Below are 25,709 nucleotides of genomic sequence, written 5' to 3' on the forward strand. Positions count from 1 at the left end.
CTGTGTCTGATTCCTCTGTGACACCTGGGCCTGGCAGGTAGTAAGCGTTCCACAAATGCTCGCCGGATGAATGGAGACCTTCCGACATTAGGCGGCGGATCTACGGCGGGGTTTCCATGGAACCAGCTCCACCTCTTTCCGGGTAGAATCCCAGCGGCTGGGACCGCGGCACTCAGGGCATCACCCCCTCCAGTCACACCCCCTCCCGAGCCAGCCAGTATCTTCCCATCCGCCCAACGGGCGGCGGGCCCCCATCCCCACGCCCCCACCCCACTCCACGCAACCTCGTCCCAGCTCCTCTCTGGGCGGCACCTCGCGGGCCGCGCCGCCTACGATTGGCCAAACACGGCATAGCGCCATCTCGGCCTACGGCGCGGTGCGCGCCGTCATTGGTTGGAGGAGGCGGCGGGCGGTGGCGGTGGGCGGGGCCCCGTCCTCTGGTCCCTGGCCCAGGCCTAGCCCATCCTCCGCGGAGGCGCACTGGGCCTGGCCATCAACTGGGGCTCCAGACGGTTACTCTGGTTACTGCCGAAGCGCCGCGCTGGAAGGCTGCCGCCGCCCGCGAGGGATGCTGGTGAGGAGTCCGTCGGGAGCCCCCGCCGCCGCCGCCTCCGCCGCCGCCGCCGCTGCCCTCTAAGGGTAGCGCTGTGGAAAACTGCCGTGCAGCGGCTGGAAGGTTCGGGGGCTGGTGCCTCGGGAGCCGCGGTGAGGTGGAGGTCTCGAGGTAGGGGCTGCGCTTCCCTGCCCTAGAGCCGCAGTCTCCAGTCCGAGGCCATCTGTGGTGGGCGAAGGCGGACCCGGCGAGAGAGGAAGCTCACTCCTCACCGCCACAGCCCTTGGCGCTTTCCGACCCGGCTGGGCCATCGCTGTCGGACGAGGCGAAGCCTCATTTTTCCCAGCGCGAGATATTTCTTTGATGTTTCTCCCCCTGTTCCTCTTCTGAAAGGGCACCTGCTGCTGGTGAGAGAGAAGAGCAATTTTACTGCACGACGAGCCAGCAACAAAATTTAAAACATCATCCGGAATAGCCCCCAGGACCCTCCTCGCCTTCCAGAAAAAAGAAAGGGGGGCGGGGAAATACATGGATTGCTTGAAAGGGGAGAGTCTGGTCGGGAGCTGTTGGAGCAGGAGATTTTTAAATACTGTTTTTTAAATCCTGGAGAACGTTCCCCTCTTCTGATACTTTTTTTCTCTCTCTTCTGATACTTTTATACTAACTTTATGTGATTTTGTAAATTAGTCCGATTTGAATTGTAATCCTGTGACGGTGTTTACTGGACTTTGGCCGGTCCCCCGTGCTACTTTTGGCAACACATTTTGGGGAGAACATCTAAACACTAAAACCCTACCAGAAAAGATCGGATCTGAACATTGACCCGGTGTCACCGAAGAAGGCTTTAAACCATGTGGACTTTTCTTGGCATTGCCACTTTCACCTATTTTTATAAGAAATGCGGAGACTTCGTCTCTCTGGCCAACAAGGAGCTCTTGCTGTGCGTGCTGGTGTTCCTGTCGCTGGGGCTGGTGCTGTCCTATCGCTGTCGCTACCGGAACGGGGCCCTCCTCGGGCGCCAGCAGAGCGGCTCCCAGTTCGCGGTCTTCTCGGATATTCTGTCAGCCTTGCCTTTCATTGGCTTCTTCTGGGCCAAATCCCCCCCTGGATCAGAAAATAAAGAGCAGCTCGGGTCTAGGAGGGTAGGTTGAATTCAAAGTGGGCAAATGAATGAGTGTGTTATATTAAAATTAGGACTGGGGTTACTCAAATGTAAATATTCTAGTTTAAAGGGCGAAAGGCTGCAGGTTAGATACTGTGGTAGGAATTCTCATATAGCTGGGGGTTTTTGTTTGTTTGTTTGTTTGTTTTAAAAGCTCTTGACTATTCCTTGGCTAAATAAATCCTTGAGGCTTTTAGGAATGATTGAAAAACCTTTGTTTCATTTAGTGGTGGTGCCATTTAGTGGTGGTGCCAATGCTAAATAAAATTGGTTTGATTATGGATGTTGATTTGATTATGAAAGTTGAAATGTTTGAATCATTAGGACAGAATCACCATCTGTGTTGGAAAAAAATATTTTTTTAATTTAAATCCTTTGGTAAGGATTATGTTTGAACCTGGGAAGAAAGAAACCCGCTGCAGGTTAAATCTGCGGCTTATAAGAAGGGACAGCTGCCTGGGGAAAGTCACAGAACAGTGGGAAGAGCTGGCAGAGTAAAATGCTGTGTTTTAAAGTTTTAGGCAAAACACCCTCCTCTCCCCAAGTCGGTGGAGCCTTGAGTAAATCAAGGTCCTAAATCAAGAGACTAATTAATGTGTGCAGTTCAGCCATGTTCCTAAATCAAAGGTGGGTCTTCAAATACATGTGAAGTTATGATGATCCCTGCAAAGACAGCAGAGGAGGACAATGGTGGGAGATGAGGGGGGAAAGGTTGTCGAGGTCAGAACATTTCAGATTTGTTGCCCTTGGGTGTTTATACTTTTCCCCAAGAGCACTGGAGGATTCTAAGTATGGGAGTAATGATATTTGATTTTTACTTTATAAGAAGCACATTCCAGTTTCTGTGTGGATAAATGGATTGTAGGAGTACAAGAGTGGAAGTAGGGATGTTGGGTAAGAGACTCCAGCAGTAGGCCAAGTAAGGGACGACAGTGACTTGACGTTAGGGTGTGTGGCCTACAAAATAATTCACTCTTTGAGGGTTCTGGATCCACATCATTTTCCTGTATCTGCAGTACAGATCAGCACGGTTTGCAGAAGAGGGGGGGGCTTGGTTTAGAAGTTTTGCTTCACCACTGCTGACTGTGAGACCTTTGGCAAATTGCTTAGTTTCTGTAAGGATCCATTGCCTCTTTTAGGTGGGAATAGCACTAACCTTGCTGGTAGTTGGCGAATTGAATGATTTAATGTTTGCAAAATGCCTGGTTCATAACTGTGATAAATAGTAGCTATTAACATTAGTCTAAAGGTAGTCTCTGTTAGGAACCTTTGAAGTGGTGCTGAATTCAGTGATAGGGTGGGTGTGGGTTGGAGGAATGGGAGGGGAGGGAGAGGGAATCTTAAATCCTCAAATTGACATCTTTGGTATCTTTGAGATAATGTCCCTCAAGGTCACTGAGCACTAGTCCAGGTGTCTGGAATGTCGTTATACTGTAGAGAAATTTGGGGGTAGGAAATCGGATTACCAGCAGTCACTATTGGTTCCACTTTGTGAATACCTCAGGCTTTCTGCTTATTTCCTAAATACCTGGGAATTGGTAGACTGTAATGAGTACTAAGTTCCCATTAGTGGGAACTACTAATCTACTGTCCAGGCTGTGAAAGACGTAACTTTCTCCAGAGTTCCCCTTCCAGGATTGTGTGTGTGTGTGTGTGTGTGTTTAACAGGGAAAATTTAGGAAGAATAACTAATAACAAATGGCTAAGATGACAAAAGGGGCTTTTCTTGCTCTCAGAACAGTAATTTAAATATAGACAGTTGCTCTGGCCATTAAGAAATACTGAGAGTAAGAGTAGACTCTCTTGTGAAAAGATAATTTCTCTAAGAGAAATTATAAAAAAGTAGAATGGACAGGAAGGCCCCAGTCCATTATACAGGCTGAATGAATATTAGAATCACAGAGAATTAAAATTCTAAAGGATTTTAGGTTTTATCTCCTTCCTTTTTTATTAAAACCCTGTCAAAATGGCATTAAAACCCCATCAAAATGGCATTTAGTCTTAATCGATAAGGTCAGAGAACTCAAGGAAGATGGTTCCTTGCAACTCTAAATCTGAAATGTATTCATATTTGTGAACCAAGAAAAAATACTTATTACAGGATTGAATTGGTACTTCCCTGGCGGTCCAGTGGTTAAGACTCTGTGCTTCCAATGCAGGGGACGAGGGTTCAGTCCCTGGTGCAGGAACTAAGATCACACATGCGCAGCACACACGGCTAAAAACAAAACAAAAGAAACAAACAATATTGAATTATTCATTAAAAAAAAAGTAACAGGCACTGTTATGCTCAGTGGGCATAAATCTCTCAAAACAGGCCTTTTTCATCTTCTTATAATCAAAGTTAAGGTTTTTACTGTCAGCCCAATGAGTGATAGGTTTAATGTTTGTCCTTATTCCTAGACTGGAGGGCCACTTGTTTGACTAGGCTCTCTTAAGAGTATCAGGATAGGGGAAAAGGAAGGTAAATTAAATATATTCTTAGATGTAAGGACTAAAATTGTGAACAGGTCGAATCCCAAGGGACAGAATGAGTTATTCTCTTGGAATTTTATGATAAATATTCTCAATTAATAGATCTATAGCCAGGATTTGACAGTCTTTTTGTTATATAAAAGTGATTTTAGATTAAGGTAGATTTTTTCAGATGAAAATCCAGAGGGAGAAAATAAAGATGAATAGTTGAAATATCTACAGGGTGCTGAATAATTTGCAACATGAAGTCATATCAGAAATTGTGTATGGGACTTCCCTGGTAGCGCAGTGGTTAAGAATCCACCTGCCAATGGGACACGGGTTTGAGCCCTGGCCCGGGAAGATCCCACATGCCGCGGAGCAACTAAGCCCGTGTGCCACAACTACTGAAGCGTCTAGAGCCCGTGCTTCGCAACAAGAGAAGCCACCGCACTGAGAAGCCCGCGCACCACAACGAAGAGTAGCCCCACTCGCCACAGCTAGAGAAAGCCCGCGCGCAGCAATGAAGACCCAACGCAGCCAAAAATAAAATAAAATAAATTAATTAAAAAAAAAGTTGTACATGATTTGCATCTGGTAGATGCTCAGTATATATTTGAAGCATTAAGTAATTAATGATAGAATTTTCCCTGTAAGTCTTTGAAGCCCCTTGTAAACATTTTTTATATTTGGCCTATTATGGATTTATAAATATGTGACAGCATTTTCTAAATATGTTTGAACAATGGAATACACATTTAATTTTATTGGGATATTATTATACGTTTTTGTTTAACCAATATTTTGATATCATTTTTTATGTATGATCTGGATTTAAAAACATAACAGTTCATTTGGTTTGATAATGTTTAGGGTATAGTTTTTACCTAAGATGCAAATGTCCAGTGTGTCTATATAGTTGTAGTATGATTTAAAGATAACAAATGTGGCTACATAATTCACTTTTTTTTTTTTAAAAACAGTGCAAAAAACGAACCAGTATTTCAGAAACAACCTTAATAGGAGCAACTGCCTCTACGTTGATATCTTCTCAAAATGATCCAGAAATTATCATCGTGGGGTCTGGTGTACTCGGCTCTGCTTTGGCGGCAGTGCTTTCCAGAGATGGAAGAAGGGTGACGGTAATTGAGAGAGATTTAAAAGAGCCTGACAGGATACTTGGGGAATTTCTGCAGCCAGGCGGTTATCATGTCCTTAAAGAACTGGGTCTTGAAGGTAGGTTCATAGTGATTTTTAGGAGTTATGTGGCATAAGCAAGCACTCTTTGCTATGACTGGTAAAAAGGTATTCCATTTTATTTTCATGTATAAAAGTTACTCTATTCATTTACCAACAAATTTGCATGAAAATGAGAGCAAAAGAGAAAATAAGCATGAGGAGATATGAAATAGCCTTAGTGAGATAAATGAAGTGGCTAAAAAATTGTAATGGTGAAAACTGGAGACTGGAAACCAGAATGAGGACGTGAAATTTAGTGAAAGGTGAAGGGAACTATCATTTGTAGAGTGCCTATGATGTACCTGTTATAGAACCTTTTTTTTAAAGCATCATTCATCCATTAACCCAGTGCTTTTTAAATACTACTCATTTAGGAAATACTTATATTTGCTGTATGCTTTGTATGAGGTGCTGTACTGGGTGCCAAGGCTATACCGGTGAACAAGACAGATCAGCTATCTACTCTTGGGAATCAAAGTATAAATACAGGCCCAGGCTGTGGATTGAGAAAGAGCTTGCTTGGTATGTAGGGTAGGCAGAGTATGTTGTAGTAATTACCAGCATTGATTCTGGCACTAGATTGCCTGGATTTGACTACCACCTCAGGTACATTAAAAGCTGTGTGATCTTGGCTAAGTTACTTAACCTCTCGTGTATTAGTTTCCTCATCTATGAAACCGGCACACTTAAAAGAGTCCTTGTCTCATAGTTTAAGAGGATTAATTGAATTGATAAAGACAAAGCATTCAGAACAGTTCCTGGTATGCAGTAAGCACTATGTGAATGTTTGCTATTTTATTCAATGAACTGAAAAGGAGACTGATGTAGCCAGAAAGTATTGGGTAATGGGGAAAGGAGAGTGGCTTGAGATTAAGGTTGGAGAGGTAGGCAGCTGCCAGATCATGCAGGGCTTTGAAGGCAGTGGAGCAGGAATATGACAGGATCCTGTTTACACCTCTATAAAGGCTTCAGGCCTTTGATAGCTACTCACAATGACAAACACACCTTACATCCTGACTCAGTACCTACAAACATACCTAAATATGACTGAAATTTTACTTTTTAAATACTTGTCATGATTTTACCCAAGTATACAATTCACAGCTCGAAAGTCATTTCACAATTTACCATTGAGTCACATCCTGCAGTTTGTAGAAAGCTGTTTTAAAAGAATGTGTGGATATGGTGTGGTGAATAGCCTCCAAGACTGTGGTGGTGGGGTAGCAAGAGTCAACTCAAGGAGTCTGGTGGGAGCTCATTGCTAAGTCCAAATGACAGATGATGGTGGTTTGGACTAGTATGGTAGAGAGGATGTAAAGAGAAGTGGACAGATTCATGACCAAATTAAGAGGCAGGAATGGCATGACTTACTAAAGGATTGATGTGAGGTATGAGAGAGAGGGTATTAAAAAATGATTCCTAGGTTTTGATTTGAGCAACTGGTAGATGGCGGTGCTGTTTGCTGATAAGAAGACCTAGAGAGGAACAGGCACTGGGAGGAAGTTGGGAGACCTGTTGAGATATCCAAGTGGAGATGTCAAGTTGAATATATGAATCTCGAGTGCAGAGGAGTGAGTGATTTGAGCTGGCTGGAGTAGACATTTCAGAGATGTCAGCATATTGGTAATACTTAAAAGCCACAGCAGTGATGGAGACCAGCTAAGGAGAGTGTGCAGGGAGAAAAGAGACGACAGAGTAAACCAAGTCCTGGGAAACTGATGTTTAGAGATTGGGTAAAAGAAGAGGAGCTTGCCAGGGAGACTGAACGGGAGCCGGCAGAGTGGCAGAAAAGAGCCAGGAGAGTTTGGTGTCCTTAATCCAAGAGAGGAAAATGTTTCTAGCTGGAGGGGATGGGTCCGTATGAGGAAAGGAAAGGAGCCATGTCATGGTTTGCTAATGAAGGGTCAGGTAAGATGAGTGTAGAGAAAGGGCCATTGGATTTGGCCATTTGGAGGTTGCTTGTGACTTTGACGGTGTTTCGGTGGAGTTGTGTAGACGAAACCTAGACTGAAGTGAGTGGGAGATTTAAAAATTTGAGACTAGAAAACTACTCTCAAGGAGTTTTTCTCTAACAGAATACAGGAACGGCAGAGGTGAGATGCAGATGTGAGGATAAAGGAGGGTTTTTTTTTTTTAAATTAATTTATTTTTGGCTGCATTGGGTCTTTGTTGTGGTACACGGGCTTCCCATTGTGGTGGCTTCTCTTGTTGCAGAGCACGGGCTCTAGGCGGTGGGCTTCAGTAGTTGTGGAGTGTGGGCTCAGTAGTTGTGGTGCACGGGCTTAGCTGCTCCGCGGCATGTGGGATCTACCCGGACCAGGGCTCAAACCCACGTCCCCTGCACTGGCAGGCGGATTCTTAGCCACTGTGCCACCAGGGAAGTCCCCAAAGGAGGGGTATTTTGATACTAGATAGAGCATGTTTGTGTGGTGACAGAGAAGATAAAGTTGAGAGGGAGGCGACTAAAGGGGTTACATTCATTCCTTCGTTTAACAAATATTTATTAAGCATTGGCCGTATTGTAAGTACTGTTCCGGGTGCTGAGGCTACAGTATTGAACAAAACAAAGATTCCAGCCCTCATAGAGCACACATTCTAGTTGCTAGTGTAGAGGGTGGTGATAAAAGATGAATAAATAAAATTTAGAGTATATATTATGGTTATCAGGGCTTTAGAGAAGGATCAGAAAATGGACATAGGGAGTTGAGGGTGGCGTGTAATTTTAAATAATGAAGTGGGAGAAGGGAAAGCCTCGCTGAGAAGATGACATTTGATTAAGGACTGAAGGTGGTGAAGGAGTAGCCCTAGGGCTACCTGAAGGAAAGGACTCTCCAGGCAGAGAGAGAATCAAGGGGAAAAGCCTGGTGGGAGGAGTGAGCCTGGCCTCTTTGAAGAGCAAGGAAGGAGAATCGTGTTGACTTGAGTGGTGTAAGTTATACAGAAAAGGTCAGATGGGCAATGGGGGCTGGATTCCACTGTGGTCCACTATATGGATTTATTTGGCTTTTACTCCAAAGGGAAGCCACTGGAGAATTTTAAGAAGAGGAGTTATTAGATTTCACAGTTTAGAAGTATGATTAGAAATATTATTTTAAAATATTCTTGTTATTGTGTAGAAAAAAGAGTAGATCATAAAGTGGCAAGTCAGAAGCAGGGAGACCTGTTAGAGATTATTGCAGAATCAGTGAGAGTTGTTGGCTTGGACCAGGGTCATAGCCGTAGAGGTGGGGGAAGTGGTCACATTCTGGGAATATTTTGATCTTTGGAAGGAAGAGTCAGTAGGACCGGCTGATGGATCAGATGTGAGGGATGAGAGAAAGAAAGGAGTCATGGTATTTAAATGAGATTAGACGACATTGCCGAGAAGAGGTGCAGGACGACCCCTGGGGTACTCTAATGTATAGAGGTCAGTGAGGCGAGCCGGAGCCAAAAAAGACGACCGAGAAGGAGCAGGTGAGGAGAAAAAGCAAAAGACTGCAGGGCTCTGGACCCAAGTGGAGAGAGCGCATTGTGAGGAAAGGAGGGCCACCTCTGTCCTTTTAAGTTTCCTAACCACCACCCTTCATGAGAAGGTCACTTGAGGCAGATGTGACAGTATCCTGAGACAGGATTTTGTTACCTTTATCGTTGAACATCAGGCAACTGGAAATGCCCTCAGACTAATGACTGGACATAGAATCATTTAGAAATCCAGCCTCAGGGGATATGTCCAAGGTTGTGGCAACAAACCTCAGTGGGTTCTTACAGGTAGTTCATGTAAGGGTGAGGAGAGCCGTGCAAGAGGGAGGGGAGCCACTGAGGTATTTTAGCCAGTCCACGCATCATGCGTACCTTTAGTATCACAGCAAGAGTCCTTTTTAACATTCATTATGCTATCAGTTCCCCCTCAGGTGTGATGAGCTATGGATAATAGAAGTCCTTGAAATAGTTACTTTTTGGAGTGTGGACTTTTTTTTTTTTTTTTTAATTTTTTTAAGGTGTTGGGGGTAGGAGTTTATTAATTAATTAATTAATTTTTGCTGTGTTGGGTCTTCGTTTCTGTGTGAGGGCTTTCTCTAGTTGTGGCAAGCGGGGGCCACTCTTCATCGCGGTGCGCGGGCCTCTCACTATCGCGGCCTCTCTTGTTGTGGAGCACAGGCTCCAGACGCGCAGGCTCAGCGGCCATGCTCACGGGCCCAGACGCTCTGCGGCATGTGGGATCTTCCCAGACTGGGATACGAACCCATGTTCCCTGCATTGGCAGGCGGACTCTCAACCACTGCGCCACCAGGGAAGCCCTGGAGTGTGGACTTTTAATATAATACCAACTGACCCATCCTGGTGTGTGGGTTTTTAATAAGTAAATTGATTGCCCTTTGGCTTAAGCTTAATATCTAGAACTCTTCAAATGAATACATTATAATTTAAATGCTATATCTTTATAATAAGTCTCATTATCCAGTGGGGAACCTCCTCCTCACCTCACTTTCTTTAGGATTATCTTGACTTTTCTTGGCCTTTTTGCTTTTCTGTATATAAAATTTAGAATCAGGTTTCAATTCCCATGAAAACAAACCCTGTCAAGATTATGACTGAAATAGCATTAAATGTCTAGCTCAGGTTTAGAAAAATTGTCTTGGACTTCCTATCCATGAATGTGGTATACTCTCCATTCAGTTAGGTCTTGAGTGTATTTAAATAAAATGTCATAAATCTTGTTTGTCTTTTGTTACATTTACTCCTTGACTCTGATTTATATTTGAACTTCCATAAGTGATACCTATTTTATTATGCACTGTATACTCATTCTGAGGTTCAGACTTCACACCAGGTCATGGTACAAAGTTATGATTGGATTTCTTATGGATGACTCCACCCATGGCCTATGGTAGATAGCTTACTTCCATGCCATGTCTCAGGGCGTTGAATTGAGTTTTTCTGGTCTCTGTCGTATTGACAAGAAATTTATGTATGGTGCCAAGTTCCAACGTCCATTGCCTGTGGGGGCCCCTACCTCCTATCCAGGACTGGCCCTTATAACTCCAGCCTTTTAGGCTTGTGGTTCTGATACCCTTATGCTATTGCCTTTAAAACTTGCTCACTGGTTTGACTTTGAAGTTGCTTTTCATTTATAGCATATGCAGTTTTGTTGGTTTTGTTTTTTAGCTTGCCTTTTCATAGAAAGCAATTCTGCATTTTTCAATGTGGAAGAGTTTTCCATGGCAGTTTATCTGATATGTTGATAGTAGTAGTCTAATATTGGAGCTATATGGTTAATAGTTAGTGACAGCTGTAAGTCCCATCACTGTCTTCAAAGTTATTAACTATCTAGTATTCATGAAGCCTGAATTTCATTAAGGTTTAGGGTGCCATCTTCCTGCCTGCTTAAGAAAGTAAAAGTGCCAAAGTCTGTCATGTTTGATTTCATCAATAAAGTAGAAAGGGAAAGATTTTTCAAGAAATCTTAAATTAGACCTTATTTATATACTTGACTTAGGATAATTTACCCATGGAAAAATTTTACTGTGCTACTATATACTTTTCACATCGTCTATATACTTTTCACATTGTCTCTTGTGTTCTAAATTGGACAGTTTTAGCATTTAAAGTTCTTCCATAATACAATTATGGCTTAAGAAAAACAAGCTATCTCAGTAGCTGACAAAACAAAAGTAGAAATACTAGATGGGCTTTAAACATTTAGGTCAGTAAAGACTGGCAAAGAGATCCAAAGTGAATACACTGCTAACTGGCAGCTTTTAGGATGTATGTCTACTTTTCTCTGAATGAATTTTAACTGGAATAATTTAGAAACTATACCAAAAAACTAACTTTGGTCCTAGGTCAGATGTGTGACAAGTATTCATCCAGCTTGTCCCTGACTGGACTTTAAGTGTGACTAAAAAGCATATCAGAAACTGATTTATTTTGATCTTAGCATAGATGTGTGACAAAAATGGTTTATTATAAAGTTCTCCTTTCATCAGAAATGAAGTTATTTTAATGTACTTAATCCTAATATATTTTAATGTATTTAAATATATATTATGTGACTATTTTAATATACATGCTAAAGTCCACTTTTTCACAGAAACATATTTCCAATACTGTTAACCATTCTTTAGCATAATTTTAAGCCTGTACATAGTATTTTCTCAGTTCATACTTAATAATATACTTTACCTAACTTAGATTCATATTTAGGTTATTTACAGTTATTCTTATTAGAGGTAACACTGTAGTGAACCTGGTTTTGTATACACCTTTAATAATTATTAAAAATATGAATTATATCTTTAGGATGAATATCTTAGATGGATTACAAGACTAAAATTATTATATCAAAGGATGCTAACTTCTTCATGGTTCTTAATAATTATTGCTGTACTTATTTTCTAAAATGTTATTACTTTATAATATGACCAGTAATATATAAATTTATCCATTTTATCTTTATCTCACTAGCAATTTTGAGAGATTTGGTGTCTTATTGTTTCAGTTTTATTTCATTGATTTTTTTAAAATCAAGTTTTGAACATTTTTCCTGATATGTTCAATGTTTCTGTACTGCTTAGTGTGAATCATCTATACACTTTTACCCATTATTGTTAGGGTCTTAATATTTTTCCTATGAATTTTAATGAGTGAATTTTATATGTAAGTATTTACCTTTTGTGATATTATATTATTTGCTAAGACTTGTCTTCCAGAAGCATTAAGATTTCTGAAATAGTTATATTAATGTCCAGTTCTCCAAATGGTATCATAGCTTATGAACACAGAAACTCATTTTCAATGGTCCATGTCCTCTTGGTGCCTAGTGTAACTCTGGGTATATTACAAAATTGATTTTTTTGACCTGAATTGTTTTGCAGATACAGTGGAAGGTATTGATGCCCAGGTTGTAAATGGCTACATAATTCATGATCAGGAGAGCAAATCAGAGGTTCAGATTCCTTTCCCTCTGTCAGAAAACAGTCATGTGCAGAGTGGAAGAGCTTTCCATCATGGAAGGTTCATCATGAGTCTCCGGAAAGCAGCTATGGCAGAGCCCAAGTAAGACTACAGCTTCAAATACATGATGTTAAAGAAACACATTTAAACTTGGCCTTTGTACAAATACTATTTTATACATTTTCATAAGTGTTTGGTTATGGGTTAGAACATAGCTATTATACTAAAATAAACTGTAAGTTAGAAGAATGTTAGCTCTTCAATGCCTTTGTTAAGAGTATCATATAGATAACCTTCCTTTGAATGACTTAGAACTATTGAGAATTTTCCTTTGACTAAATATGTGATCTTTTATGTGGTTGGAATTTAGAGGATATAGTTGTTGTAATTCAGGTTTAAGTTCATATGTGCCCATTTGGGAGTTGGGGTTTGTGGTTACGGTACTTTTTATTAAACGTCAGGTTAGAGAACTTCAAGAGAAGATCCCTGTTCCATTCATATTAAGGACCTAGACTGACAGAACTGGCTGCTTCTCTCTCTCTTTTTATTGAGTTATAGTTGATGTACAATATTATGTAAGTTACAGGTGTATAGTATAATGATTCACAATTTTTAAAGGGCTTCTCCTCTTAATTATTAACTTACATTTGTCTCTAGCCCTATGCATTATAATTGAGGTTTAAGTTTTAAACATGAGAACCTTCATGTCATTGGCAAAGGCTTAAGTGTTGACAAAGCAAGTGAAACGAGTGGATTATTCTTAGAACTGAAAGAATTTGATATCTGTGGAAGTAGAATATGTTCATTGTAGAAAAATGTTAAAATACTCAAAAATATAAAGAAGATTTTATAAAAATTATCCATGATCCTTCTAACTAGAAGTAACTACTCTGAATAATTTGGTAGATAAATTCCAATTCCGTGTATGAATTTGTGTGGGTATGTAAAATTTTTCTGCATGTATTTTATTTTTTAATGAATGAGATAAAACCTCATGTTACTTTTTAAAATGCTTTTAAAAAAATCATTACATTAGTAATATGTATTCCATTTTAAGCAATTAGAAAATTAAGGGCTTCCCTGGTGGCACAGTGGTTAAGAATCTGCCTGCCAATGCAGGGGACACGGATTCAAGACCTGGTCTGGGAAGGTCCCACATGCCGCGGAGCAACTAAGCCCGTGCACCACAGCTAGTGAGCCTGCGTGCCACAACTACTGAAGCCCGCACGCCTAGAGCCCGTGCTCAGCAACAAGAGAAGCCACCGCAGTGAGAAGCCCACACACCTCAATGAAGAGTAGCCCCTGCTCGCCGCAACTACAGTAAGCCCGCGCACAGCAACGAAGACCCAACACAGCCAAAATTAAAATAAATTAAAAAAAAGAAAGAAAGAAATTAGAACATTGAAACCACACCAATTCTAAAATCCGTTAATGATCTTTTTGCTTTTCGTCATTCCAGACCTTTTTCTATGTACATGTGTGTCCAGTTTACATGGGTAAACTCGAGATAAAGAAAAGGGAATTTTTCATTCCTTATTTAAATTGTTGAGTTATGCTACCAGAGAATTTATTTCTGTTTATTTATCTTTCAGCACGAAGTTTATTGAAGGCACTGTGCTGCAGTTACTAGAAGAAGATGATGCTGTGATGGGAGTTCAGTACAGGGATAAAGAGACTGGAGACATCAAGGTGAGATATATCAAATATTAGCTCTTCCTAAGAGATTTTTCTTTTCTTTTTCTCCTACTCCTTTAAAAAAGTAGGCTCACCAATTTATTATTCATCAAAGGGACCAAGATCTAAGCCCTCTGCACCAAACTGAACACATTGTTCTTGAGAGCACTTCAGAATGCTGTTCAAATAACTTCAGAAACAAACACCACGATTTTAACTGTATTAAAAACTGAAATGAGAAATGTACCCTAGGAGAGAAGCAGAGGGGAACTGGAAGATGCAAAAAGGAAGGATTCAGCATAAAAGAAATAATTAGAATAAAAAATTGTTTAAGTAAGAAAGGCAAAAAGTAAGAGAATGTCTGGGGAAATAGCAGAATAAAATAGTTTGCTCCTGTTGGTTTAGTAAAGAAGAGAAAGTCAAAGGCTTATCTGTTGATTCTTCCTGGCTGCTCCATAGGGTAACCACGTCCTAGGAATTATACTCTAATGGGGGCAATTACAAGATAATATAAATACATACATCCACATGTACAAAAATTCTTCCAAGCCCTAGCCACTAACTGAAAGCTCTACGTGAAGTTAGAAAATTCTAGAATAAAAGAAAGTGGTTAGTCCTTGGAATTTGTAGTGAGATTCAATCCTCTATGGGCTGTGCTTGCTTTGTAGCAGTTTCCCCCAGTGTCCATCAAAGTAGCTTAATCCCAGGTGGTTTGGATGGTAGGGCTTTGGAGAAAGGTGATCCTCAGGGACTCAGGGGAAGGGTCTCTAAAGATTGGTCATGCATTACCTTCAGCCCATGTAACAGCTCCTTCAATAGCATTATCTTCAAATACTCTGTAATGCCCCATAATGTATTTAAATTTGTTCATGTACCTTTTAAAAGAATGTCCTTTTCACTATGTACTTCTAACCATTTAGCTGAGTATTCTTTGTTTTTGTTGTAGGAACTCCACGCTCCATTGACCGTTGTTGCAGATGGACTTTTTTCCAAGTTCAGGAAAAGCCTGGTCGCCAATAAAGTTTCCGTTTCTTCACATTTTGTTGGCTTCCTTATGAAGGTACCATAGGAATGCAATTGTAGGAAATAAAAGCAACTTCAAACTTGAAAATTATTAAAATATTTTATTTATTTGTTTTTCTAGAATGCACCACAGTTTAAAGCAAATCATGCTGAACTTATTTTAGCTAATCCGAGTCCAGTTCTCATCTACCAGATTTCACCTAATGAAACTCGAGTACTTGTTGATGTCCGAGGAGAAATGCCAAGGAATTTAAGAGAATACATGACTGAAAACATTTACCCACAATTACCTGGTAAGAAATAGTATTTCACTGCCATCGTAATCTACTGTCTGCAAGCAAGTCTCACAAAAGGCCCTTCATTTCCAGTTCTCACTGAAACTTTGTCTAAATTAGGCCAAAGATAAGGATGGCAGGTGAAAAATTCATCCAGTCAGCTACACTGGAGCTGAATGAACTATTTAAAGTAGCACAGTAAAAATCTCCAAGTAAAAAAAATAGTTTCAATGTATTTTTTCTTAGTAATAATTATAGTTTTCTGAATAATCATTAATAGTGGCATATATGGTATTTTTTAAGGTAGTCTGGATAGCAGTCTAGGTATGTGAATTCTTGAAATAGCTCTTACACTTAATTACTTCTTGTGCTTGGTTTTTGTAGAAATGATAGCTACCATATATTGAATGTCTACCATATAAGAGGTGTTTTACAAACATAACTGAATGTCTACACAACTACCCTATGAGGTAGGCATTATCATGATCCCCATTTTACAGATGAGGAAACTAAGATTCAGAGAGGTTACTTAGCTTCTCCAAATACAAACCTTTAGTAAGTGGCAGAGCCAAGGTGGAAAGCAGGTCTGTCTGGCTCATACATCTCTGACCTCAGAACATGAGGGCTATAAGGGGTCTTTCAGACATCTTTGTAAAACACTTATTAAAATTATTAGTTTTTGAGAATAGGAAGATGTAAGAAAGAAATATAAACAAATTATTAAGAATATTGATAAAATTGAAGGGAAACCCTGCTTGCCAGTTATGATATGATTATAGTAATAGCACATTATCCTTGGTATGAGTACGTTTTATTTAAATATTATGTTTTTTAAGTTTTTTTTAAATTAAGCAAAGTTATTTTTTAAACTAAGTGAAAGCACTCTATTTAATAATTAATGGAATATTAACAGAAATTAAGGTATACATGGACCAACTTAGATTTTTAACAATGACATTTTCAGCACTTCAATACATTTTCATTCAGTTAAGCCATTTTTGAAGCTTTCAGATGGAAGGAATGAGTTATGCATATTTAGGAAAAGGATACTTAATAATGTGATATTTTTAGCATTTTTTTCTTTTATATAGATTTTTTCCCCTAATCCGAAACTTAGTTGCAGCAGACTGCCCTGTGTAGTTTTATGCTCATATTAGTTAAGTTATGGAAATTCTACTCATTGTAGGAAGGAATAGTTTCAGCATAGGCATTCTGCTCCTATATTCCCAGATTACGAATTGTATGAAAAGAAAGCTTATTTTCTATGCAAGTAGAAGCCCAAAACTTTAAAACTGGTAAGTATCTCAGAGATAAGCTAATCCAACTGTTTCATTTCTAGATGAAGAAACTAAAGCTCAGAAAGGTAGTGCTCTATACACCTTACCCTTTTTCTACTGTACATACCCTTCTGCTGTTTGTGAATTGGTGGTATATTTGATCTGATCTTACAGAATATGGTGGTGACAGTAAATTATGTGTTAAATATATACCTAGCATTTAACATTTGGAAGAGAGGTGGGTGGTTTTTCTCCCTGTCTCATCTCATCTGGATTTGCTTCACTTTTCCTCAAGTTTTCTGGTTCACCCAGCTCTATGTTTATCTATTTACATTAATTTTCTCTTAGATTCCTTAGTAATTCCTTAGCTTGAATAACTAGGTGCTTAATGAACAATTTTAGTAATAATTAGTTCTTGATTTTTCGCAAGGAATATATGTAACAACCATAACAGATGTGTAGTAGGTATTTGTTTATTCTTGATAAGAAAATGTGGTAACTTGAAATTGGAATGTTATAAACCATTTATTTGGTGGGGTGGGCTTTACTGCAGATCACCTCAAAGAACCATTCCTAGAAGCCACTCAGAATTCTCGTTTGAGGTCGATGCCAGCAAGCTTCCTCCCTTCTTCACCAGTAAACAAACGAGGTATTATTTTATTGGACTGATTTTATAAAAGATATTCCAAATATTCAGATTCATTACTCCAAATGACATGTATGTGGTACAGTTTGTAACATGTGGTATGGAAACTTGATTACTGTGGATTAATGCATTAGTAATACCAAAATTAGTTTTATATCTATTATTTAATATTCAGTACATATAGGTCACTGTTCTAGTTATTGGAGATACAAGTTAATTAAATATAGTCCTTAATCTAGAGAAGGCAGTTTTCTAGTGAGAGATACAGACATATAATTTCAGAACACTGATGATAAATGCTGTAATGAAAGCCCACTCATGGTACCCCAGATTCACTGCGAAGGGGTGGGGTGTACAAGGCAGGGAGGGGAGCCTGTGAACCGGGAAGGGCGATTAGGGAAGACATTGCTCTGGAAACAAAGCTGGACTTGGGGCACGGAGGGCGAGTGGGAGCTCATCAGGTGGACAGTGAGATGAGGGACTTTTTCTTTTTTTTTGGCTGCGTTGGGTCTTCATTGCTGCCCGCGGGCTTTCTCTAGTTGCGGCGAGCAGGAGCTACTCTTTGTTGCGGTGCACGGGCTTCTCACTGCGGTGGCTTCTCTTGTGGAGCACGGACTCTCGGCGCGCGGGCTTCAGTAGTTGCAGCACGTGGGCTCAGTAGTTGCGGCACGCAGGGTCAGTAGTTGTGGTGCACGGGCTTAGTTGCTCCGTGGCATGTGGAATCTTCCCGGACCAGGGATTGAACCCACGTCCCCTGTACTGGCAGGTGGATTCTTAACCACTGTGCCACCAGGGAGGTCCCAAGAGATGAGGAACTTCTAAGTAGGCAGAACAATATCTACAAAAGCTAGGATGGCTGAGAAATGGTGGCACTTAAGTGAACTCAAGTAGCTTCCTATGGCTGGAGCATAGGATAGGTGTCAGAGTGGTAGAAAGGTAAGATATTTATTTAAAGTTTAGTTTTAATCCTATAGACGATGGAAAGTCATTGAAAAGTTCTTTTTTATAATAGCTTTATTGAGATATAATTCACAAATCATATAGTTCACCCATTTAAAGTGTACAGTTCACTAGTTTTTAGTATATTCATAGGTCTATGCAACCATCACAATTAATTTTACAACATTTTTATCACACCAGAAAGAAACCCTGTACCCATTAGCAGTCACTCCTCTTTTCCTCCCAGTCCCCAGGCAACCATTAATTTACCTTCTGTCTCTATAGGTTTGCCTCTTCTGGGTATTTCCTATAAATGGAATCATACAATATGATCCTTTGTAACTGGCTTCTTTGAGGTTCATCCATGTTGTAACATGTATCAGTCCTTCATTTGCTTTTATGGCCAAATAATATTCCATGTATGGATATGTCAGTACTACATTTTGACTATCCATTCATCAATTGGTAGACATTTGGGTTGTTTCTACTTTTGGTCCATACCTGTGTATGAGTTGTTGTGTGGACACTTATTTTTATTTTTCTTGGGTATATATCTAGGAATTGAATTGCTGGGTCTTAGGGTAACTCTTCAATGCTTTGAGCAACTGCCAAACTGTTTTCCAAAGTGGCTGACCCATCTTATGTTTCCATTAACAATGTATGAGGGTTCCGATTTCTCCATATCCTTGACATTGGTTATTATCTGCCTTTTTGCTCATAGCATCCTAGTAGATGTGAAGTGATATCTCACTGTGATTTTGATTTGTATTTCTCTGATGGATAATGATGTTGAACATATTTTCATGTGCTTATTGGCCATTTGTGTATCTTCTTTGGAGAAATGTCTGTTCAGACTTTGCACATTTTTTAACTGGGTAAATTTTTTAAAAATTTATTAAGTTCTAAGAATTCTTTATTCTAGATATAAATCCCTTATTAGATATATGATTTGCAAAGTTTTTCTCTCATCCGATGGATTGTCATTTTGGTTTCCTTGATGGTGTTCTTTGAAGTTTTTAATTTTCATGAAGTCCAGTTTATCTGGTTTTTTCTTTTGTCACTTTTGATGTCATATGTAAAGTCTTTGCTCAACCCAAAGTCATGAAAATTTACTCCTATATTTTCTTCTAAGAGTTTTATAGCTTTTGCTTTTACATGTAGGTGTTTTGATTCATTTGAGTTAAATTTTATGTATGGTGTGAGGAAGGGGTTCAGCTTCTTTTGTATGTGGATATCCAGTTGCACCAGCCCCATATGATGAAAAGACTATTCCCTATTGAAGTGCCTTGGCAGTCTTGTCAAAATTTGACTGTAAATGTAAGAGTTTATTTCTTTCAACAGTATTTTGTAGTTTTCAGAGGGTAAATTTCACATTTCTTTTGTTAAATTTATTCCTAAGTATTTTACTCCTTTTCATGCTATTATAAGTGGACTTATTTTCATTTTAAGATTCTTCATTGCTAGGGTATAGAAAAACATTGACTTTTGCATATTTAACTTGTATCTTGAAGCCTTGCTGAACTCATTTATTAGTTCCAATAGTTCATTGAAAAGTTTTAAACAAGGTAGTGGCATGACTAGAGTTTTGTTTCAAAGATATTACTCTGATATGTTGTGGAAGGTGGTTTGGAGGAAAGTTCAGACTAAAGCCTATAGTAAGGCTATTTAATTATTCCATGTAAATGATGAAGGGCCTGAACTAGGGTGTGGCAATAAAAATGGAAGGTAGAGAATGGATTTGGGTAACATCTAAGATGAAGAATGCATGAAACTCAGTGATTAATGGTAGTAAGAAAGAGTGAGGTCTCTTGATGGATCCCAGGTTTCAGGCTTAGATGATTTTGCCACCTATTTGCTGACATCAGAAATATAGGGAAAAGTGTGTAAGTTTAGGGAAGTGTGGAGAGATGATGAGTTCACTTTTGGACATAGTGTGAAGGGCTGGGAGGTCATTTGGGTGGCCAGGTGGAGCCCCACTGAAAACAGGAGTGTGGAGCCCTGAGGAGAGGTGTGAAAAGGAGCTGTCGATATACTGTGGCTCCTGAACATAAAAAGCTATCATTTGCTATGGAGAAACATGCATCATAAACTACCAATCATATGAACAAACTATACTGCAAAGCAGAATGAAAGGCAGTGCCAAATTGATATAAACAGCATGCTGTGAGAACATATCCTAGTTGGTGGGATTGGTAATGTTCCATGGAGAAAGAGGAATAAAAGCTGGTTATAGTTTGTGGGTTTTAGTGAAGGTTATTAGACTAATACATAAAAAACTTGGATTAATATTTAGAATATACCTTTTCATAAATTAATATATGTGTATTCTATAATTATAAACGTAGTATATTGTGACATTACAGAAAAAAATTATCCATAATTCTGCCACCTTGCCACTATTATTATGGTTGGCTATTTCTCTCAGAGACAAAATTAAATAAATGCTTTGTTTAACTGCCCCTCTAAGTCATAGGTCATTAGCCAGGCTGACAACTGATGGGAACCTTAGTCAGGAGCTTGGTCAGGAGGTGTATCTCGAGACAAAGTGCAGAGCTTTCTGCTTCTGTAGTTTTGTTTTTAAGGGGGCCTAATTTTCAGCTAAGATTCAACCAAGGCTTATTCTCCTGAATTAACTTCTGATGGTTTTGGAATATCTGCCTATTCCCTTGGAACCATACAGACATCTCTCTATAACATGCTGGCAGCAAATATTATTGTGAAACGTCAGCGACCTCTTGATTTTTTTCCCTTGTGGAAGGCTTGCTGTTTATGCATGGATGCCTGTACATTCTTTGTTTTTTCGTGGAAGAGGCCTTATAAATATTTTGACATTGTTTGACTTAATCTTAGGGTCACATGTGAGTTTTTTTTTTTTTTTTTAAAGAAGATGTTGGGGGTAGGAGTTTATTAATTTATTTATTTTTGGCTGTGTTGGGTCTTCGTTTCTGTGCGAGGGCTTTCTCTAGTTGCAGCGAGCGGGGGCCACTCTTCATCACGGTGCGCGGGCCTCTCACTATCGCGGCCTTTTTGCGGAGCACAGGCTCCAGACACACAGGCTCAGTAGTTGTGGCTCACGGGCCTAGTTGCTCCACAGCATGTGGGATCTTCCCAGACCAGGGCTCGAACCCATGTCCCCTGCATTAGCAGGCAGATTCTCAACCACTGCGCCACCAGGGAAGCCCATACATGTGAGCTTCTTGAGGGCAGGGACCATGTTCTTGTTCTCACTGTATCCCCAGGGTCTGGCACATATTAATTACCCAATAAATATTAATTGAATCAACTCTTGAATTTTTGCCTGAATACATTTTAGTCGTGATTTTGTCCCTTGTATTTTCACATTCTCATTTACTAGCTCGCATTCAAAATGTTTATAAATGACCAGAGGAGTCTTTTTGTCTGTCTTAAAGGATGCTGCAGGATGATGTCATAATCTGCTTTCTTTTTATAGGTGTTCTTCTTTTGGGAGATGCATATAACATGAGGCATCCTCTTACTGGAGGAGGAATGACTGTTGTTTTTAATGATATAAAACTATGGAGAAAATTGCTGAAGGGTATCCCTGACCTTTATGATGATGCAGTTGTTTTCCAGGTAAGATATTATCCTTTGACAAAAATGTCACAAAACAGATTTCTTTCTGGGGCCTAAGAGGAATGGGGCTTTGAAGGGGAGGTCTGTACCTAGGAGCCTGGTCCTTAGTAGTGATTCTTAAGCAGTCTTGTTCAGGATTAAAAACTTGACTTGTAACCTATGAATCTTTTAGAATCTCTGTATTTGGATATTATATAACATTGGATTACATGGGCCACTTAGCTTCAGAGATGTAACTCATTGCTCTGGAGATGTTTTATTTTGGTGGGTGTGTAAATGTTGACCAAGGCATAATTATTGTACAACAGTCCTCAGGATAACTATCAGTTTAGGGGATTATAAACATCAGTTTGTGCTCTTTTTCTCTCTCTCTCTCCCCACTTCCCCTTCCTTCCTTCTTCCCTCCCTCCCTCCCTTCCTTCCTTCCTTTTACCATATAATAAGTGGCCTTTTTCCTTTTTAGGCCAAAAAATCATTCTATTGGACAAGAAAAACGTCTCATTCCTTTGTTGTGAATATCCTTGCTCAGGCTCTTTATGAATTATTTTCTGCCACAGATGGTAAGTGCAGATATTTTTAAAAGAATATTGCTGAAGTGCAGGGTTTTAGCACAGGAAGGGAACTTAATTACAAAAAAGTTAGTGATTAGGCCAGAACTAGAAATGTTTCCTGGTTGTCCTTTTTGACTCAGCCCTTGAGCAAGATTTCTAATCATCATGTATCCACCACTTTGTGTGGAAGGCTGTTGCTTCCGGAGACAGCCTTAATAGCAATACCTCGCTAATGTGTCATTATTCACCCCTCTGGTCCAAATCAGATGCATAAGATTGCGATGCAAATCTTATGCAAATGCATGAGACTGTGATGGAAGATCTTTCTGGCCATGAATTAAAAAGGCAATATAGTTGTTAATCTTTTTCTTCCTGAACACTAGTTTCAATTTCTTTTCAAAGTAGTATTTTGTAAAATGAACATGAGCTTCATATCAAGCCTAGATTTTGTTAAAGTGCACAAGCAGAAATATTCCCAAGCTTTTGTTTTTGTTTCCGTATGAGGTGATGGTCAATCTATACATTAAGGAAAACATGACTTAGCAGAAACAGTGGTAGAAATGGAGGAAAAGGCATCTGTGCCACCTCCCAACCATAGCCGTGTACAAATTAGTGAGTGGTAGGTTAGTAAAACTAGACCTTTAGGTTTTCAAGAATAAATATAACTTGAATCTCATTACCTCAGGTGTTTACAACAAAGCTATTTCTATGACCTGGCCGAGGCCCTAGTGATCCATGCTTTGGTGATCTGATTACAAAGGATGATACAGTACAAATACTTGCTGCAGAGTCTCTAGCCATCATTCTTGCTAAAAGAAAAGACAACTTATTGTGATATGCCAAGCAAATCTCTCTTGCTAGTTGAGCATGGAAGTTACAGTGGCTGGTTGGGCAAGAAAAGAACTAAATTTGGAGTGTTTCTAAGCTCTTCTTTCTAAGCTTTTCTAAGCTCTTGAGTTTCATACATGATGAGTTTGAATCTGCCGACAAAACAACATTTAAAAAGTTATGAAATAGTGGAGGAGGAATGAGCTTTATTGGAGTAAAATGTTATCTGTTGTACCCTTTTTCATCTTTGTGAAGAACAATCTAGACATACTTGAGAAGAACATTGGTTCTGTACTATTAAAAAGGTTACTGATTGATTATATTATGTTGTGAGGGTTTAATGAATTATTTTGAAAAGTATAAAAAATGTACACATATAAGGCATTATTATTTACTCTTCACAGCTGTTCTTTTTACTTGATAGTTTACTGCTCAGAGATATGGATCAGGCATCTTAGAGACTGGGAATCTGGTTTCTAGAACTGTGTTTTTATAAGAAAAGTGTTTACAAAGTAGTTTGCATCATTTAATGAATTTACAACACAGTCAAGGAAATAGCTTTTAAATAACTCTAACTTCTAAGACCTACATGTTTGTAATTATTTACTAGCTGAAAAAGTTTATTCACACTTAAATTACTATGTTAAAGGAAATCTTGGGTTGCTGAAATGCCAGCACTAGATTTTTTAGAAATTATCTGTAAGGTGTAATAAATGTTACACATTCATTTTTTTCTGACATTTCATTAATACCCAACATAAATGTGTGGATAATTTGATCGGGAGTAATTTTTAACTTTTATTTTAGATTCCCTACATCAACTAAGAAAAGCGTGTTTTCTTTACTTCAAACTTGGTGGAGAATGTGTTGCTGGTCCAGTTGGGCTGCTTTCTGTGTAAGTTGTTTCGATGACACAGAGGAAACGGATGTTCCAGGTTTTCTTAGGACAGTTGGGTTTATGAATGACTGCAAGTGCCATTTTATCATTCAGTAGTATCCCAAATAAAACGTAGCCCAGAGAAATGAAAAAAGGCAATATTTAGTGCTGCATTTTTGTTCGAGGAAACAGGGTTGATTCTATGGGAACCATGATTAATAGAAGTTTATATTTAGAATTTAATTCTGTTGGGACTGACTCATGAAACTCAGTAACAGTTCTGATGGTGCAGACATATGTAGAATTATTCTTGGAAAGTCTGCAAAATGAAATTCTTTAAGATTTTTCCCCTTCGTCTGCTATCTGAATGTCAACACTGTTATCTTTTGAAAAATCTAGACTCAACAAGCCAGGCAATCCAGCTGTTTCAGACTGAGATCTCAAGATTAGTGAAAGAAAACAGCTCAAAACATACAATTGAATAAACTAAGAGGAGTTACTGGCTTCTCTGACAGGGGTGAAGTCTAAGTAGTTTCTTGTAAGAAAAAAATTTTTTTAATTTGTCCCTTAGCTGGCAGATACAAGCTTGTCAAGTTCCCTAAAATGTAGAGTGTGTGTTTACCTTTACAGATGATATATAATTGGAACCTCTTTATGAGTCAACTTTCATTTCCAGGTCTTACTAATATATATATATATATATATATATACACATATACTTTTTATCTTTCCTATTTATTACAGATTGACTCCTAATCCTCTGGTTTTAATCGGACACTTCTTTGCCGTTGCAGCCTATGCCACATATTTTTGCTTTAAATCAGAACCTTGGATTACAAAACCCCGAGCCATTTTCAGTAGCGGTGCTGTATTGTACAGAGCGTGTTCTGTAATATTTCCTCTGATTTACTCAGAAATGAAGTACTTGGTTCATTAAGCTTAAAAGGGAACCATCTGTGAATGAATACTGGGAACTTGCCAAGTCTGAAGAGACTTGGAAGAGATGTACATAGCACAGTACTATACCGCTTCTAAAGTGGGAACTCTTGGACCAAGATTGGGATTAATTTGTTTTTGAAGTTATTTGTATATAAACATGTAAATATATACCTTAGTTTGCAATTTCAAATGAAGGATACAATAAGGTAGATATGTAAAAGAAATGATTGTTACCATAAATTAGTGCTAACACTGAGGAACTGCAGTTTGTCTTTTGAATTCAGTATTTGGGATGAGTTATCGTAGGGCATGCAAATAAAATGAAGAACGAACTCTCATGTCTTTTTGTCTCGTGCTGTGGACTTCTTCTTTACGTAACTTCATGAAAAAGAAACAAAAGTGGGATGGAAAATGCGGAGGGAAACCTATTCTGTTAAATAACTCCTGACGCTGGGGAAGTTGACTTAATATCTCTGGACCTTATTTTCCTCATCTATCCACCTGTCTTTCCTCACTTGTGCAATTGGATAAGGTTCTTTTCTGAGTTCCTGGAAAATATCACATTTATATGGAAAGGCAATCGAGGGCTTTATATAAATTCCACTGTGTAACATTAATAGGCCAGGCTAGGCTTATTTCAAGAAACAGTGAATGAACAAATAAGCACTTGCAATATCTGGCATAATGCCTTAAAGTCAGTCAGACTTTACTGAGTTTACAGTACATTTGAAGAGATTATGGACAT

At 39.1% G+C, this 25,709-nt stretch overlaps 1 protein-coding gene across 2 annotated transcripts; it reads left to right on the forward strand.

Annotated features, from left to right (window-relative positions):
- Positions 1 to 515: 515 nt before the first annotated feature.
- SQLE (squalene epoxidase) lies at positions 516 to 25,302 on the forward strand. Of its 2 annotated transcripts, none has more exons than XM_007456059.1 (11): positions 516 to 574; positions 5,153 to 5,405; positions 12,263 to 12,443; positions 13,934 to 14,030; positions 14,962 to 15,075; positions 15,160 to 15,331; positions 17,144 to 17,239; positions 21,627 to 21,769; positions 22,233 to 22,329; positions 23,956 to 24,043; positions 24,770 to 25,292. In XM_007456059.1, exons 1-11 carry the CDS (start codon positions 569 to 571, stop codon positions 24,960 to 24,962), a joined length of 1,440 nt encoding a protein of 479 aa, XP_007456121.1. In that variant the 5' UTR covers positions 516 to 568; the 3' UTR covers positions 24,963 to 25,292. The 2 variants fall into 2 exon arrangements, with proteins under 2 accessions (XP_007456121.1, XP_007456120.1); XM_007456058.1 differs by lacking the exon at positions 516 to 574 and adding an exon at positions 927 to 1,695 and having other exon boundaries at positions 24,770 to 25,302.
- Positions 25,303 to 25,709: the final 407 nt, after the last annotated feature.

This window comes from Lipotes vexillifer, unplaced genomic scaffold (genome assembly GCF_000442215.2).
Source record: "Lipotes vexillifer unplaced genomic scaffold, Lipotes_vexillifer_v1.1 scaffold84, whole genome shotgun sequence".
NCBI lineage: Eukaryota > Metazoa > Chordata > Mammalia > Artiodactyla > Lipotidae > Lipotes > Lipotes vexillifer.